This window comes from Metarhizium brunneum, chromosome 3 (genome assembly GCF_013426205.1).
Source record: "Metarhizium brunneum chromosome 3, complete sequence".
Taxonomy (NCBI): domain Eukaryota; kingdom Fungi; phylum Ascomycota; class Sordariomycetes; order Hypocreales; family Clavicipitaceae; genus Metarhizium; species Metarhizium brunneum.
Window position 1 is genome coordinate 1040362 of NC_089424.1, and position 17539 is coordinate 1057900.

At 50.1% G+C, this 17539-nt stretch overlaps 6 protein-coding genes across 6 annotated transcripts; 2 read left to right on the plus strand and 4 right to left on the minus strand.

Annotated features, from left to right (window-relative positions):
- Nucleotides 1–3547: 3547 nt before the first annotated feature.
- Nucleotides 3548–5235, minus strand: CLM2_0 (Cytochrome P450 monooxygenase CLM2; the record flags this gene model as incomplete). Its single annotated transcript, XM_014688686.1, has 2 exons — nt 3548–4643; nt 4715–5235. The coding sequence occupies 2 exons, from the start codon at nt 5233–5235 to the stop codon at nt 3548–3550; spliced, it is 1617 nt and encodes a 538-aa protein (XP_014544172.1).
- Nucleotides 5236–6750: 1515 nt separating this feature from the next.
- On the minus strand, nt 6751–7721 carry G6M90_00g055800 (uncharacterized protein; the record flags this gene model as incomplete). Its single annotated transcript, XM_014688687.1, has 3 exons — nt 6751–6838; nt 6894–7435; nt 7494–7721. 3 exons carry the CDS (start codon nt 7719–7721, stop codon nt 6751–6753), a joined length of 858 nt encoding a protein of 285 aa, XP_014544173.1.
- A 2550-nt stretch (nt 7722–10271) lies between these two features.
- On the minus strand, nt 10272–11453 carry TRYP_7 (Trypsin; the record flags this gene model as incomplete). The annotated part of the gene is made up of 3 exons (XM_014688688.1): nt 10272–10860; nt 10915–11120; nt 11235–11453. 3 exons carry the CDS (start codon nt 11451–11453, stop codon nt 10272–10274), a joined length of 1014 nt encoding a protein of 337 aa, XP_014544174.1.
- A 2716-nt stretch (nt 11454–14169) lies between these two features.
- On the minus strand, nt 14170–14652 carry G6M90_00g055820 (uncharacterized protein; the record flags this gene model as incomplete). Its single annotated transcript, XM_014688689.1, has 1 exon — nt 14170–14652. The coding sequence occupies one exon, from the start codon at nt 14650–14652 to the stop codon at nt 14170–14172; it is 483 nt and encodes a 160-aa protein (XP_014544175.1).
- Nucleotides 14653–15711: 1059 nt separating this feature from the next.
- Nucleotides 15712–16956, plus strand: G6M90_00g055830 (uncharacterized protein; the record flags this gene model as incomplete). Its single annotated transcript, XM_014688690.1, has 1 exon — nt 15712–16956. The coding sequence occupies one exon, from the start codon at nt 15712–15714 to the stop codon at nt 16954–16956; it is 1245 nt and encodes a 414-aa protein (XP_014544176.1).
- Nucleotides 16957–17030: 74 nt separating this feature from the next.
- On the plus strand, nt 17031–17429 carry G6M90_00g055840 (uncharacterized protein; the record flags this gene model as incomplete). Its single annotated transcript, XM_014688691.1, has 1 exon — nt 17031–17429. The coding sequence occupies one exon, from the start codon at nt 17031–17033 to the stop codon at nt 17427–17429; it is 399 nt and encodes a 132-aa protein (XP_014544177.1).
- Between the last annotated feature and the right edge of the window lie 110 nt (nt 17430–17539).

The window sequence follows — 17539 nt, forward strand, 5'->3', positions numbered from 1 at the left end:
GGCAGCGTACATCGGCTTTATATTCGAGTGCCTCGGGACCGTCTCGTATATGTGCGAGTTTCATCGCAACCTCTTGCTTTGTCTCAACGTCGGTTCCTAATACAACTATATGAGCCTTCACTCTGAAATGGTAAGTGATAAGATCGTACCAGCATACACAAGGCCGAAGCCTCCTTCCCCGACTTTATAGCCGACGCGGTATCTTTTGTTGACCATAGTATCCTGTACGAAGGCTCATGTGAGTTGACCTCGTGTAGATTTATTGAGGACTATTCATACCTTCAAGATGAAGTGACGGTGCCGCCATGGCAAACGTCGTCGACACGGAGATGAGAGAGTGAGAAGGGCGAGGGCAGGCAAGGCTGGGTTGGGATGATAACTCGGAGACGCGTGTCCACGCGCTGTTACTTCATCGCAACATCTGTGGGAATTAAGCCAGCTTGAGAGTCGTCGGGTAAGATGTCACTGGCATCCTTTTTCGCGAAACCTGCACGGCAACGAAGCGGAATGCATTCACATGCCTACGTGCAAGCTGCGGATAGTATCTTGCCTGGCGTATCGCATGTGTACAAGTACTGTACGTTTCCTAGTATTGCATTTAAGTCATACAAGCTAGGTATGTGGACCAGTCTGAAAAGGTTAACCCTACCTTCGCCAACATGGACCTTCTACAACTGAGTACAGCGCGTGATAATTGGATAGGAGAAGCATAACACCCTGAACGAAAGGCCGCTCATAGCAAGACCACAGAATCAAAAGCACCTGCTTTTAAATGAGCCTTCGTAAAGTAATCCTTCAGCTAAAAGGATTAAACTTAGTAGAGAGAGCAACTTCTCGCTGGAATTTTAGGATAATCTGTTAAAAGTCTGGCTTACGCCGCGTGCCCTAAGAGAGCTTGACTATCGGAATAAGCGACGATCTTCGACGAAATTCGCAGTACCTGACTTGTACTCAAAAAACCTTGATCGATTTGCGAGGCACGGTGGCCCCGACCTTTGTCAACTTCGAGGAGTACGGCCCCAATCTCAATATAGTAATTATATACTAATTGATGTGTTTAGTATACCGAACACTGCAGTACTGCGAACGATATAAGCTCAAGTCGCTCTTTACCGTCTCGAAGTCAACAGACACTGTTAACAAATGCAATGAGCGTCGCCACAAGAACGAAGAAGTTGTCTGCCTACGGCAAGGAGTTTCAACAACATCTCACCGATTACAATATATATCGTGCAGACCACGATTATGACAATGATGCTCCTAAACCTAAAAACCTGGCTCAAATGCATGAAGAGCTGACGATTGAAAGAGTATCGCTTTCACCATCTCAATTTTCTCTGTCGGCTTTCCGAGATTTTAAACAAAAGAATACATAAGCAGCTTTTGAGAAAGACGTCACGAGACCTGTTATTCCTGTAATTTCTGGCAACTCTACTATCCACAACTAGTATAACGTCCGGTTTACTAAGCTTAAGCCTATAACAATCCAGGATATAATAAAACCGCAGCTGGCCTTCTTTAATAGAGCTTACCTAGGAGATCTTAGTTGAAAGGTTAGGACTAATTAAGCTGCTTTATTAATAGGTATCCCTAATAACTACCCTAGTATCCTAGTAGAGCCTAACTTCTTCCTAGAAGTTAAGGGGCCTAATAGTAATACTTTTATAGCCTCGTAGCAAGCCTACTGTAATAGAGTATATAGTGCTTACATTATACACGCCTTATAAAACTACTATAAGGCCAAGCAGACATATAATAGTAATACCTACACTTATAGCTTCACTTACCAGACTAGCACTAGTACCCTTTAGCTGTACGCTCAACACATCACCGCCCCCAGAACAGCTGAGGAGCGGCCCGGGTACCACATGACGTTCCTAAGAGCATATGCATTAGCAGGCGACTATAAGATTTTCGTGAAAGGCGCGACTGCATTTAGAAATCTTAAGGATTAGCCCAACAGCAGCGGAACAGTTTTATCTGGACTACAAACACCGGAGCTGTTTAAGGGATAGTAGTAAGACAAGATAAGCTCGTTAAAACGAACGAAGAGGTCTCAAGCGCTCTTGATTTACACAAGTCCGGAGATAGTACAATACATACCACCTGGCAGGATACGGACTACGCGCTTCAGCAATAATTTACTAATAGTAGCAAGAATTCCCCGTAATATAACACTAAGGCATATACTACTACACCCTAATATTTATACGTGGAGAAAGATTTACTAAATCTGAGCCAGGAATCGGTAGTCTTAGCCCTCGACAACCTATAAATAAGTTTTACGTCTAGTTTTACTACTTTTACCACAGACCCAGTGCAGCCGAACATTGAAGCGTTCGAGGAATTCTATCAGCCCAGCCTCTACTTCTAACAGAACCCACCCGTGCCAGCGACGTACGGAAGGTACAGCGCGACGCACTACGCGGTCGTCTGGTCAGGCTACGGTGTCTACATTTTCAGGTCCAGGCACCTCGTATTAGGTAGAGATATATACGCGTAGAGGAAAGGTTTACTTTAAGGATTTAAACAGGGAGGAGAATCAGACTGAGTTGAAGGAATGGACCGAACATACAGTGGACGAAACGCAATGCTATTATTGGCAAAGCGCTGCGTCGCAACCATCATTCTGGACAACGGAGTTGCCAAAGGGGGCAAAGAACGTTCGTCAACACCGATCGTGAATGAATTGTTGTCTGATGGGGATGTGTCGGTTGCGTTTGTTGGAACAAGTGAAATTGTACCTTCCTCAATAACATGATTCACATCAGACGATTGGCCTTTGAACGCGAGAGGATATTGTGTTGTTGACACATTTCTGTGTTGGTCATAGAGAATGTTCGTCGTCAACTAGCAGCGGTGACTATGTGAAGACAAGAACGTTTATTGCACCAGAACTTGGTGCCGGAGAACTCTGATGACGAACACCTATGAACTCTTCACTCAGATTTGCCACGCACTTACGAAGCTACATGAACGAATGGAGATACGACTTATATTAAAACGCAACGTAGCTTCTCTTTTCGGGCGGCGAATGATGACAGAAAGAAATCAATGTTACCCTTCTGGTCTTGACGCAGTGCTGAGCTGCTGGCACAGCTTCAGTGGTTTCTGACCAATCCTGCCTTCAAAATGCAAACAGCGCCCGACGACGCACACGCTACGGTTCATTCTGTCCCCAGTTTAGTCAAACGTAACGACGGCAGATGGTTCTGTGTCAGGGACGGTTTCTGTGCGCACTCTCCAATGCAACTATGTTGGCGACCGCTAATGCTTAAGACGAAGCACAGTGGACGCCGCTTCACCTTGCAGCAAAGAACAACCATATTGGAGCGATCCGGACTTTAATAGAAGCCGGGGCAATCTTTGATGCTCAGGACAAGTCTCAGTTAATGCCTCTTTGCCTTGCATTATTATTCTTAATTTACGGATATATATAATCCATGTGCCACGAGTCTCAGGCAAGTCCTCAAGATTAAAAAGAATTAATGGCATATAGTTCGCTGTTCCTGGTCAAATCTTTTCCAACAACTTACATGACTCGCGTCTAGTCGTCCCATTTCCTCATCATTGCTCGTATGTCCAGACAATCCAAGTCAGTAGCCTCTCCCAGCCTCCCAGCATCCATCCGCCTAATCATATCAGCATGCGCCGGACTCCTCGGCGCAATTGCATACGGAAACTCCTTTGGAAAGCAGGCCACTCCACAGCCAAGCTCCAGTTCCACGTCAATCTCTTTCCCCTGCCCGTCGACGGCCTTGCCAATGTCAAACGCGGCGAGCGTCTGCGCAAACGTCAGATACAGAATAGTATCGGCCACATACCTCCCCGGACACAACCGGCGCCCATAGCCAAACGCGTCCAGACGCGGGTCGCGCTCGTTCCGCGGCTCCAGGAACCGCTCGGGGTCGAAATCGCCCGGCCGGGGATACACATCCGGATCGTGCAGAAACCACCACACGGCCGGCATGATGATGGCGCCCTTGGGGATACGATATCCCCCACACACCGCCTCTTCCGAAGTAGCATGCGCCAAGCCAAGCGGGACCGCCGGCGACCACCGGTACGCCTCCTTGACCAGGGCGTCGACATAGGGCAGCCTGTGACGGTCCGAAGCGGCAGGGAGCCGGCGCGGCCCCAGGACCGAGTCAATCTCCTCTTGCGCCCTGCGCTGCACGCCGGGGAACAGGATCATGCACAGGACAAAGACTCGCAGCGCGGTGACAATGGTATCCGAGCCCCCGAGGTACATGACGGCGGCGGTGGTCTTGATCTCGTCCTCGTCCCTGGGCGTCAGCGTCCCGCCGGGCGCCGCCTCGCGATGCTGAGCCACGAGCCGCGACACAAACGACTCGCGCTGCGTGCCCGACGCCATCCGGCCCAGGACAAACTCGAACGGCACACTGGCCATTTGCTGCGCCACCTTGCCGAACCGCCTGGCCGTCTGCTGGAAGCCGGCCCCGGGGCACCAGGCAGGCAGATACTTGAGGGCCGGGACGACGTCGACGGCCCACGCGCCGGGCACAATGGCCAGCCCGAGCTGCGACACGGACAGCTCAATCAGCTCGATGAGGGGGTCGGCCTCGGCCGCGCTGCTCGTCGCGTAGCCGTAGGTGATTCTCAACACGGAGCCGCCGGCGTGGCTGCCGGCCGGACAGGAACGGCGATTAGCCCGGCGTGCGGTTACGGGTGCAGGAGCCCGGGTGTAACTCACTTTGCGAGATGCCTAAACAGGCTGTTTGGGCTATTGAGCACCTGTAGCAAATACCTGCGCGTGGCCGCGTCCTGCGCCTCGTCAAACCTCGACGCCGACGCCGCGGTGCCGAGGTGCTGGTGCACCATTTTCCGACAGCGCCGGAAGCGCGCGTCGTCTCCGCGGAGGACGAACAGGCGTCCGTAGCCGCAGAGGTTCGTGGCGAACTCGGACGTCGGCCGGTCCGACGACTTGGACGACGTGCGCGTCAGCAGCTCGTGGGCCGCGTCTCGGTCGTGGACGAGGACAATGGTCTGGCCGAGCACGCGGACGGAGCTGACGGGGCCGTAGAGGTCCTTGTGCGCGATCCAGTGCTGATACTCGGGCCTGCCGCCGGGCGGGAAGTCTCGCATGTTGCCTAGGATCGGGAGGCCCCTGGGGCCGGGGGGGAGGTTGTGGGCGTGGCGTTTTCGAAAGACGGCGAGGTAGATGCAGTACGTCATGGCGGTGACGCAGACACCGGTAATGAGTACGCTCGTCATTGTGCGACTTGACTGCTTGTCAAGACGGGTGAGGCAGCTGGGCTCCTTTACGAAACTTGGCAACGACTACTGGTCCTGTCGATGGCTGGTCAAGGTTCCAAGCAGAGATGGATGAGCTGGAGTTGAGCTGATGCGGTATATGGGACCGTTCTTTGCGTTTTATAAGCTCTAGATGAGCGGCGTGAATGCCTGACCGGCATTTCAGTTCAAACCGGTGAGCTGACGGCGTTGTCGGCGGTGCAGCAAGAGTCAGGCTGCAGCGGGCTATGGAAATGCACGTTTCATTGGGCCTGGCAACGAACAAACGAGAGCTGTCGCCGTAGGGTCAGGTTCTGTCACATTCTGCATGTGTTGGTACACCATTTTGGTTTTGATTGCTTGTGGGTGGTGGTGTTGTGTCTTGGCCGTTGCTGCGCAGTCGACGGCCTCTGACGTGGTTGCTTTTATCACCACGTTTCGAACATGGTATAAACTTCCACTTCGTCACTCACTGATTAATAGGCTTATAAACTTCTTTGGAATCATTCATCCCCAAAGTACCGCTTCATCCAGGTCTTTCTCCATCAGATATGGCAACTGCCAGAACTAGGCAGAGTATCGCCGCCTCACGAAACGGGGCAGGATGTCGAGGATGCGGCTGGAGGCCATGTGACGCAAAACCCAGCCTACATCAACTCGTGTGGTCGCACCAAATGAGCAGTCATCTTTCCTGACATGGAGCTGGAGACGTGTGTGCAACGGGCATTGGTTGTCTTTCTCCCCGCGTCACGTCCGCACATCTGGTCGATAGCACTGCAGCTCTGCCATGAGGATGTAGATGCTTGGAATACTCTCACGTTGGTCTAGCGAGCATCTATATCCATGAATTCCCCGCGGGGCCGTCGGAAATATGTCAGTACTTGACACGAGTAAATCCATTGGGGCGCCTGACTCGCGGCAGCTGGGATGTCTGAGCTGGGCTCTTGGTCGGACCAAGTCCGATCCTATCCCTTTGACTGCGGTAAGGTCCAACAAAGGTATCGGGCCCACCTTGTTACGATATTTATTAGGTACCTTTATATCTTTTATTTTATTTTTTTTAATTAATTAGAGCCCTTACAGGGTATAAAAGTTGGACCTTACCGCAGTCAAAGGGATCGGGGATCCGGTGGCACAAATATCTACGTACTCCAAGCCGCACCTGATTGCCCAAAGGGAGAGGCGGCCGCGGTTGTAACCTTGCTCAATGTAGTCGTCGTGGTGGCGGAGGGGGATGATTTACGAGCCAATTAGGACCAGGATGAAGTGAATCATAATTTAGTAATGAGATTTCTTGTCGACCGTCTGGACGGCTAAAAGTACTCTAATTCAGCCGAGCTTTGACCCAGCCTGGACTTAGGCGATAACAAGCAGCTGCCCTGTCCGTCATCGGGGATGGATCGATCGGTTTCTAATTGATTCCCATCGAGGCTCTCATGCCTTCCAGTCCGAATACTGCAACACTTGAACACAGGCACGACGAATCCCACGAATGGATCAACTGTGTTCCGGGTCAATTCGGATATACCGCCAGATACTCCTCATGCGCTCGCACTGCGCCTGCGTAAACTCCGTCCTACATTCGCTAAACGAACATGTCAGCACGCTGTCCGCCATGGCCCAAGAGGCAATCAACTTACTCCGAGCTATAGCTCATGTAATTATGGATAGGATCCAGGCCCGGAAGACCAGGACAGCTGTTTTGGCCACGGGGGCAGGTACCCTCTACTCGGCCCACGGTCTCGTTCACGGCCGGCGTGTCGCTGACAAAGTCACCCTTGACCTCGTTACACCCGCCTTGGAAGGTGTGCAACAGTCCGAGCCAGTGGCCAACCTCGTGGACCGTCGTCTTGCCCATTTCATAGGGGGGCGTTCCGCCGGGCATGGTGTTGGTCCCCATTTGGCATCCATCCACGTTGAACGCTGTGCCTATATGGAGTGCGCCTCTCATGCCGGGATGGGTGCAGACGCCGCCTGTCTGGTTTGGAGAGTAGTATAGATTGAGCGACTTGTAGCTGCCTTTTCTGTATTTGCCGTAGAATCCAAAGGCGAGCTTTTCGTCGGGGTCGAACCCGAGGGGCATCGCGTCAATGCTCCTCTGCAGTCCCTTGAGCGTGAAACCGATGCGGCAGCTGGAAAACCCCTCATTGAGGGCCTTTATTTGCTTTTCGACAATGTCGTCCTATGTGTGCAGTCAGAAACCCGGCTTGTGTGTTTGTATGGAAGTGGAGGGTGATTACGCCGAGCCAACCACCTTCGTGTGTTTCGTTGTTGGCAAAAAGGGTGATGTAGGTTTCAATGTTGATCATGCCCTGGGTGTCGCAGCTTCCATCTCCGTACTGAGGAGTTGTAAGCCCGTCACTTGGAGCCTGGCTACGGCGTGGTGCGTCCGAGGTGGTAGTGCCAGAGACGGCACCCGTGAAGGCTGTGCCAGCCAAGGCGAAGTAGAGAGAGAAGGGATAGAGCATGGTCACGGCGCTGTCCTTGCACTGTTCTGAAACAAGAGGGGATCGATGCCTCAAGAGTTTGTATTCGGAAAGACGAGACAGCTGGGTGCCATTTATACCTCTTTCATTGTGCAGATGTGCCCTCAACTAGCCAAGCGGTTGATCACGTTGATGGTACAGACATACAATATCCCCCATGGCCTCACTTGCGAGGAGGTAGGCGTATTCGGCGTGCCTGGCATCGTCTACACCTGTTGCCGCTTGATGGAACTCATGCGACCGGGGACATGTGCAGCGGACATAGTAGAAAAGGGGGCTTCGTGACCTGGGTGCAGGGATGCGTGAACGACTCAGGATCACAGCCGAGTCCCCGACTGCCTCTTGGCTACCTCGTATATTTGCGGAGTCCCTCATGTTTGCACCAAAATAGCTTTTGGCTCCAGATACTCGCGCCACTCGCACTACTCGTGCCGTGAGCCTTGACTTACATGCGTCTCTGCAAGTAGGCCGAATCTCGTGAGATTTTGGCTTCGCCGCGGTGGGTACTGCATCTGAGAGCCCTGCATATGTACTCGTACTATTTCTACCTCGAATATCTTTATACTGCTTCTCTTTTCATGTGTGCGAATGCATGGTACTCTTGCGAGAATGTATACCACCCGACTATTGCTCGCCTTCCTGAGCTGACCTGACTATTGCTACTCCCTAATTAGGAAGTAGCCGCCTTGATTACTGACCCTAACCCTAACTGCGCAGCTGGGGATATACGGTACCCACTCTTTTGAAACTAGTCCCTACCTTACTCTCCTTTTAACCCCATTTTAAATTGTTATTTAGAAAAGAGCAATTTTCTTCGAGTCGAGCACCTGGTAGGGGCTCCGCCGCCCCATAAATCGTGCTGGCATAAAAGCAGTAAGTATATAATATAATCGTGTGACTAATATAATGTAGCTGCTTGTACCTGACAGGGTTATTAGTACAATTAGTATTACTAAAGTTATAAGTAAATAAAAGTACCGTCTACCCGTTATTATCTGATTAGCTACTAACCCCTGGGCTTGGCACCCCACAAGGTGCTCGACCTTCAAAGAGATAGGAACGCTCTCCTTGCTTGCCACATTGATCCAACATCCCTTCCGGAACGTGAATACGAGGATTCATTTGATGAGAACGCAGTTTATCATAGGTCTATCGTGCATTATCGGCTTGTACCCCAGCCCCGACCCCACAAGTATTGCCCTATACCCATCAACTTCAGTGTTCGCTTGAGCAACCGGCATTAGTCTCCGCGTCCCTTGCATACGAGTCTTGGTATATCATCTGCTATGATGCATGTGGCCTCATCTGAGAGGACTCCTGCTGCCGGCTGGCTTGGCATTCGCGAATAGGTAGGTGCTTTGGGGTTCCCCTTCATGTATACCATGACTAGTTTCAAATTCGATGCTTTTTGAGCTCCGCAACTATCCCTGATTATGACAGGTCCTATTGCGCAGCTGCTAATATATCTAAATATAGTATACTTGACATATTTTCTTACACGGAGAAAGCATAATAAGATTATAAGCGTAATAAAATGACATTTTAATTAAAACGTTATTAATTATATACTTAAAATAAATATTTAAATAAAACTATTAAATATAAGTATTTATAATTCGCTTGAATTTAAAAGCCGTACCTGGCTTTGTGCATTATCGCGAACCTGCCTTTTGATGTTGGAGGCACCTTCCAAAGCGCCCCCGGAGGAGAAAAAAAAAGCTTAAACAGGCCCGAATCCAGTAGCTTCAAAAGCATCAAATTCAGCAACTTCAACAGACCCGAATTCAATAGCAGCCCCACATTCAACAGCCCTAAAGCCTCAAATTTTGACCCCCCGGCTTGCCAAGGGCTCAATAGAGGGCTTGGAGCATTTACTCAATTCATCTAATAACAGTCTTTGTTATCAAAGGTCCTTGGTTTTCCTCAAGACCTCGGTGTTCAAAGACGTCTTTAAATACAAGAAGTCCGTGAGGACCTTCTGCCCTAATCCCGTGACCGTAGCCCTTGTGTAACCGTGTGACACCCGGCTTGCCACTTTGCTTACACTTATGACAAGGGCTTACGTTGTCATCAAGCCTAGTTACATTATAAAAGAGAAAAACTAGAAGCTCTTAAGGAGCGAGCTACTTGTTTATATAGTCTATACTTGAGGGCAAATTCTACAATCTTTATTTAGTGGCGTTATTGTATTGGCGGTAGCCGTGTGCACTTCAACGGCCCATGTGACAAGGGTTCAACATGGAAGGCTTGGAGCAATAGCTCAATTCAACTAATAACAGTCTTTGGTATCAAAGGTCCTTGGTTTTCCTCAAGGCCTTGAGGGACCGAAGACGTCTATTTATATAAGAAGTCGGTGAGGGCCTTTGCCCTAGGTCTCGTGACCGTAGCCCTTGTGTAACCAGCCATTTCCGTGTAACAGCCCAGCCCGTTACAATAGGGGTAGACTAACAAAAAGGATCACAATGTATTGTATACTATTGACAGCGGACCCTTGGAACAATAGTAGTCTGGTAGGATACATGTATCATGTTGTTACTGGCGGGGAATCGATGCCCTGGCTGCCTTGGGCTTAGGCACATGGGCGTCGAGGCACTCCTTGGAGTTCTTGAAGGCGCCGTCGTGTGAAGGCGACCAGTCGAACAAACCGCAGTAAATCTCAGTCCCACATTCCTCTTCTCTGTTTTCCGTGAAGCCACAGCTGGCGACAATGCCATAATTAACAAGTTCTATCCAAGGGCGCTTCTGGCCGGCGGTAGGCGTGCCCTTGGGCAACACGGAACTTGTTGTAGAAATAGGGATAGGACCAGAGCCAACCCCCCCAAGATGATCTTCAATCCAAGGGATGTAGCTGCCGACCCTAGTATACACCGTGGGAGGGTTGGTGCATTGGCCCCGTGAGACGAGACCGATTAACTGTCCCGTCTCCTGGTCGATGAGAGGACCGCCGCTATCCCCATGGCATGCATCCTTGCCATTTACACCGGCGCATATTGTGTCTGGATGAGCCTCGGGTGGATTAAATTGCAACCTACATTTCTCGCGCTCACGAACAGGAATTACAACCTTGGCAAGTTTGTTAACCACGTGGTTATAACCTGGATTTCCGTTGCCTTGGACGCCCCTGGCTTATCAATTAGCGTCTATTTCTAGTAGGACGAAGCTTGAGAGCACTTACCACCCTGCGGTTATTGCCATGGAATTTGGTGCGGGATCCGAGCCGTTTTCAGGCAGAACTGCATAGCCAATCCCAATTGTGTCGTTCCTCTCAATCGGAGTTGATAATTTCAAGATGGCAATGTCATGAACACCATGCCCCTTGATGTAACTCGGGTGCTCCTTGGCGGATGCAATATCTGCAATTACTCCACCCATCCGTCTATTCTACGTAATCATTAGCTCTGTATTTACCAGCTTTGTGTCAGCTACACAAGCAGCTAGGCGACCTAGCGGGAGTGACTTGACGGGTGAGATATTTACCAGTGTTCCTGCCCTTACAGAGGTGAATCTGCCTTCAAGGCAATGAGCAGCAGTAAGAACCGTAGTGCTGTCCAGCAAACTGCCACTACATTGACCTCCTCTTCCGCTAAGACTGACGATGAATGGAAACTCACCGTCCTTAGCATCCTCTCCGCCTATTACTCTCCTGTCGATAGTTGTTGCTGCTGACGAAACAACAGAAAACGCGGCTAGTGCAATAGCAATATTGGGTACCATTGTTAAGACAGGAAGAAGCTGGTAGTGCGTTGCTAATAGGCTTGTGAAAGAGAAAGGTCAGGTATAAGATAGCACAGGCTAGTCTTCACTATACATGGACTGTAACGCAAAGATGTAAATAGGTGGGTTGTTTGCTGTATTTATCCTCGCACCTATATATAGAGAGAAAGACTAAATGATAGAACAAGCTCAAGAGACTTACAAATATGAGCAAGTATTCGTGACTCGCAAGCATAATATTTTTACAGGTATGATGTGGATGCTGTCACAAAAGGCCCTACACATGTAGTGTCTGGTAAAATTAAATGGGTGTATCGGCAAAAGCCCCATGGATTGATAAATTAGCTCTTCCCGCCTGACAAGGACACAGGAAAGATACAAGCATCAATGTTGACCTCAATAGCAGACTATAACCCCGGTGGTAATTCAAGTGGCGCATCGGGAAATCTAGCAATGAAGAGTCTCGGTACGCTTTCGAGCCGAGCGGGCCGTACAAATAGATAGACAATAATGCCTCATCCATCAAGGTGCTGTTCCAGACCTTTGAGGACTGGGCAAGGAGAGTTCTAGACAAACATTGAAGGCTACAAGTCTACAATTGTGGGAATTTATTGACCCTGAAAACCAGACGATAAATTACTGATGGAGAAGCCTAAATGAGCAACTGTAGGGGATTACAATCGCCGGACCCCTCCACAGATGTCAGACATATGTCACATCGGACTCCGACATGCAGTCCGGAAGGCAGACCCGCCATGGCGGACATTGAAGCCAATATTTGAAAGCTCCAGATGTCATGTTTGCCTGTGTGGGACTTGTGGATGTGGTACAACGACCCGATACTGTGGGCGCCGATAGGGCTAAATTATATACCGCTATAAACCTTGTTCGCTTGTGAGGGTTGTATTTACCTCGCGACGTTGTAGGCTCTATTGGGGTTGAATTGTTGAAGTTTAAAGATCAATGATGGCCGTGTTGATGGAAGGGATTGGTGGGGACACCGTCGACGCGTCTGGTTGCAAAAGTCGGACCCGTGTAAGAGTCAGGCCCGTGTAAGAGTCAGGCAGGTGCAAGAGTCATGCCTAGATAAGAATCAGGCCCGAATTCAATAGCAGCTGGAAAAGCCTCAAACGCAGCAGCAGCTTCAAAGGCATCAAATTCAACAGCCTCAAAAGCCTCAAATTCAATAGCGGCTTCGAAAGCCTCGAATCCAGCAACCCTAACAGCTTCAAATTCAACAGCCCTAAAAGCCTCAAATTCTGCCCCCCCCCCCCCTCCCCGGTCTGCCACTTTGCTTATCGACACTTATGACAAGGGTTTACGTTGTCATCAGACTAGTATAGTTCCTCGTACGGGCCCTATCCCACCCCCGGGCCGGCCCTCTTTAAGCTCAACACCATCTCCCCGTACGCTTATCGCCCAAATACATGAAGTAAAAGTACTTGAATTTGACATGGCCCGCTTCACAACGAGGCGCCAAGGTTGAAGATGCATTCAAGGCAGTGGTGGAACCATCCTCCTTACCTCCTTGCGTCTGGCTGACACTCATGTTCCTTTCCATTCTTATTCCGTAATTGGCATATGGGGATATCTGGAACGAAGCAGAAATTAGTGGCATCAAGTGGGATATAGGCGGCGGCGCGTGAAGCCGGGTGGGCATGGCGACGTGGGCCCTCCACATTGATAATCGACGAACAGCTTACTCGGAGCATCGTATTGGAGGCCGGAGTTAAGATGCGGCCTGCAGCTGAGACTTGTCAAAGCTCTCCTGGTGTAACATGGTTACACGGCGGATACAATCACGGGACCTAGGGCAGAAAACCCGCACTGACTTCTTGTATTAAAAGAGCTGTGTAGTTAACTGGGCTTTGAGGGAAATCAAGCGCTTTAATACTAAAGACTGAAGACTGTTATTGGATGAATTGAGTCATGATACTCCAAGTCTTGAGCTCTTGTCACACCTGGTTTTCCTGCAGTATTCATCTCTGCAAATATCATTTGACCAGTTCAAATATTCCGGGATTTGCAATGTCAACACGGTCAGCTATAGATCGCAAAGGTTGACTTGGTGCTTGATTGTATCTATCGCTCTAGGCAACTGACGCCTTGTATAGTTGGAAATCGAAAGAAATTGAAAAGGCCCTTCTCAATTCAACAGAAAGATAATAACTAGGAGGTTTCCAAGCTAGCTTCTGGTTTGAACCTTCTGGACGACTAGGCCTGGCTAGATAGTGCATTTGGCCACCTAGATGACGTGCGGGTTGACATGCAATGCAAGCGAAATCACAAAGCACAAGAAGCCTTGATGGCGCCTTCTTCGCGTCTTTGGAAAGAAAGTAATCTATTTGGTTGGTTTACTAAAGGTGCTCAAACCATCAGCCCCATCACATGCCAAGTAGCACATCAAAGTTGTAAATGGCTTTCAACCAAAGGCAGCCACGATTTGCTTGGCGATAGCATGCATCTGAGACCCTGGTAAAATCTTTCGACCACCTAAACAGAGAATACCCTCACCGGCATCGCCAGCGTCCCCGGGACTGGGATGTCTGTTGCAGTGTTTGCAATGTTTACGGGTTGATCGCCCATGGGGCAGGCTGTAGAATGCTTGCAAGTTCTCGGCAGCTCATTCATGACCGCATTCCACTCTGTGGTGACGCTGTAGTCACCATCTCCGTCAGGCATGCGCATGCCGTCGGGAAACATGATGGTGCCTCGTTTAGCACCGATCTCGTACTCGGTCCAACTCGTTCGGGCATTGAAGCTTGAGCCCGAATGTTCGTTGGAGACGACGCTCAGAAATAATGGTGCAAAACTCGGCAAGAAAAGACCCATAGTTGTTCATGTCAGGGACTTCATAGTTGCTATACTCGTAGGACTGGAGAGAGGCATTTTCACCAACGAAAAAGTGAATGCCACGGAGTTGACTGTTCTCTGTTGGCACAATTGGCTTCATAATTTGGGCGACTCTGAGTCCTGGGATGGTAACCCTGTCAAAGACCATGACCTTGTTGTCGGCAGTGTCGAAGTGCTTATGTATCAGTCGAATACTGACACCCCTGGGGACATGGTGCTTTTGAAGTAGCTCGTGGAGGTCTTGAAGATCGCGGGCATAAAGCTCTGGTGCCTCGGCAACCTGGCTAATTACGGGCAGGCTGTTATAAGTCATGGACGGCACAAAGTCGTCAATTAAAGACGCCATTGTGGTAACAGAGAAGGTATTTGTATAATCAAGGTGTTAACTGAAAAGAAAATTGTGACCTTTGTGGAATTTGAGTTGGAAACCACAAGACCATGACAGATGGGATGTGTTTCTTCTGGTATGCTCTGGCAAAGGACAACATGTCAATTCCTAAAGTACCACCTTGTTTTTCTGCTTGGCCCCTCTGTGTTGGCTTGTTGGCCGCCTTGTTGGCCGCCTTGTGTTAGCACGTGAGGGGTGTCTGCGATGTATATGTCCTCATGTGTTATTTATTGGTTCAATGTTAGGTCAATGTTCCAATGAGGCGGTGGTGGTGCGCAGATGCGTCAAGCCGACCAACAAAACAGCCAGCCAAGAAGGTCCAAGCAGGCAGAAAATCCGAATAGGAATACCAAATATCTTGCTCTATTGGCCATGCACCGGCTGCAGGCTTCACAACATGGCCAACGTGATATGGCGCGGTCTTCCCAAAGTGCCAACGAAACAACAACGACCAACAAGAGCAGGCCAAGGCTCCGTGCCATTGCTGACCGGATTGGCCTCTGGGCGAGTGTTGTTGTTGGGTACCCGCGCATCGTGTTTCTGCCTAGAGCACCGGACCGTGCGTAATTTTGGATTTGATCAACATTGAACGGAAACATTGAAAGTTATGGTGTCGGCTAGGTGCTAGCAATATGCCGGCACCGCCTGGTCGATGTAATTTTTGAGGCCAATGCCAATTTAAGCCGCCACACACGCTAAAAAATACACCTCACATCACACATGACTAACAAGGTTTATTACAATAGACTTGGCAAGCTTCACGCTGTTCCCCGGGCCCTCTGTCCCATGTGGACATGGAGAGGGTTGGCAAACGATCGTCGTGGCCGTGGCTTCAAGTCCGTCTATTCCTACATATTTATTTACCTAATCGGGTCGATTAGTCATATGCATACAGCGCTCATGCATACATATGTACTCGACAGCTCCCAAGAGACAGACTCGCTTCCTTCCTTGCCTCCTTCACCACACGATTGTTCGCCCGTAGGAAAGCATTCACCAGCGCGTCAGCCAGCCACCATGGACGAAAAAGAAATCTTGGACAACATAGACGGCCGCATGCATGGACCCATGCCCGGTTTTATAGCAAAGTTCTTTGGAGAACCTACCTGCACTCACCGAGACAATGGATTGGAGGTCCAGTCAGCTGCTCCAACTCCCGACAGTTTCCTACCATGGTTTTCAAACTTTGTATCAGAGAAATACGACGGTGACCGAGCTTCGTGGCACACATTCAGCAATACCGTAACGGCGAATCATGAGCAGTCTGATTTGGGGACAAGTCTCCTCCTGACCATGCCTCCTTCACCGACCCCAAACGCCCAGACCAGATGGAGCCATGCCCAAGTCATTGGCCTGTTCTATCAGGACGAAATCGTTGATTATCAACACGGACTGGTGCGTCTCTGCCAGTCCGCCCAGCAAGTCTTTGCTAGTCAGCCTACCCGATTGTTCCTTCATGGCTTTTACATACGTGGTTCACAGATGGAGCTTTGGCTCTTTGACAGATCCGGGTTGTATTGCAGCGAAGTATTCGACCTTCAGAAAGATTTCGATCAATTTGTCTTCATCATGCTCCGCTACGGTCAGATGACCGATGAGCAACTAGGAACCCTGCAACGAATCAAGACTGACGAGGAAGGAAGCTACATTACTCTCGAGAATGTGGCAAATTCAAACTTGGCGAAACTTTACCTAGAATCCCAGCCGATTGCCTGCCGTGAAGGCCTTGTCGGAACGGGGACAACCTGCTACCGTGCCAAGCCATCTGGCTCGAATCGCTGGAATTACGTCTTGAAATTCAAATGGAGATGGGTCAGACACCGCCCAGAGGACGAGCTGCTCCGGCTAGCCCAGGAAAAGTGCGGCCGGTACGCCATCTCCCTCGACCATTACGAGGAAATCAAAAGCACGGCAGAGTTGCGCGCAGGCCTCCGCTGGGGGACACATGCAAGGTTTTCCAGCGAGCAGCACGCGGATAGCACACGCAGAGACGTTGAAGGCCTGCGTCAACCGACCGGACTAGCCGACTACACGGAGAAAACCGACAACTACTTCCAAAACCGTATCCTCACTTGTGTCGTTACGTCTCCTGCCGGCAGACCGCTTGACACCTTTCGATCTCTGCTGGAGCTGCTTCAAGTATTCCGTGACGCTGTCCATTGCCACCGATCACTCTACCGAGACGCACAGATTCTACACCGGGATATCTCTGCAGGCAACATGATTATCCTGGATAACCAACAAGGGGGCGCGAGAGGGTGATAGACCTTGATGTCGCAATACATCTCGGAACCGAACTGGATCGCGCACTAGGTGTTACCGGAACGAGGCCATTCATGGCCATTGGGGTCTTGAAGGGCCATCAGAACACTTACAGACACGACCTGGAGGCCTTTCTTTATGTGTTTCTGTGGACAATCATAACCAATCGCGCCGACGATCCCCCGGAGGCGAGCAGGCTCCGCCAATGGAGCAGGGGCACTTGGGACGAATTGGCTGCACGCAAGTCTCGCGATATGGCCTGCGATGGATTTGAAGGGATTCTGGGCGAGTTTGCTTTAGACTTTCACCCTCTAAAGCCACTTGCCGAACGGCTTCGGGGGATATTATTTCCTCTGCGAGAGGGGACCATGTGGGTTGGCACTGATACCGATGCAGAAGCAGTGGACGAGCTGTATGAGCAGGTGATTTGCGCATTTGAGGAAGCAATACTTGGTCTTGAGTCCCACGAGTAGGAGTGGCCAGTGGATATTGCCCGCTTGGAGAGGTGGAATGTCAAAAGGCCGAAAGCTTCATGGCTGCTAGACCACAGGGTAGCAAGTGTTGGGACCACACTATCTGCAAC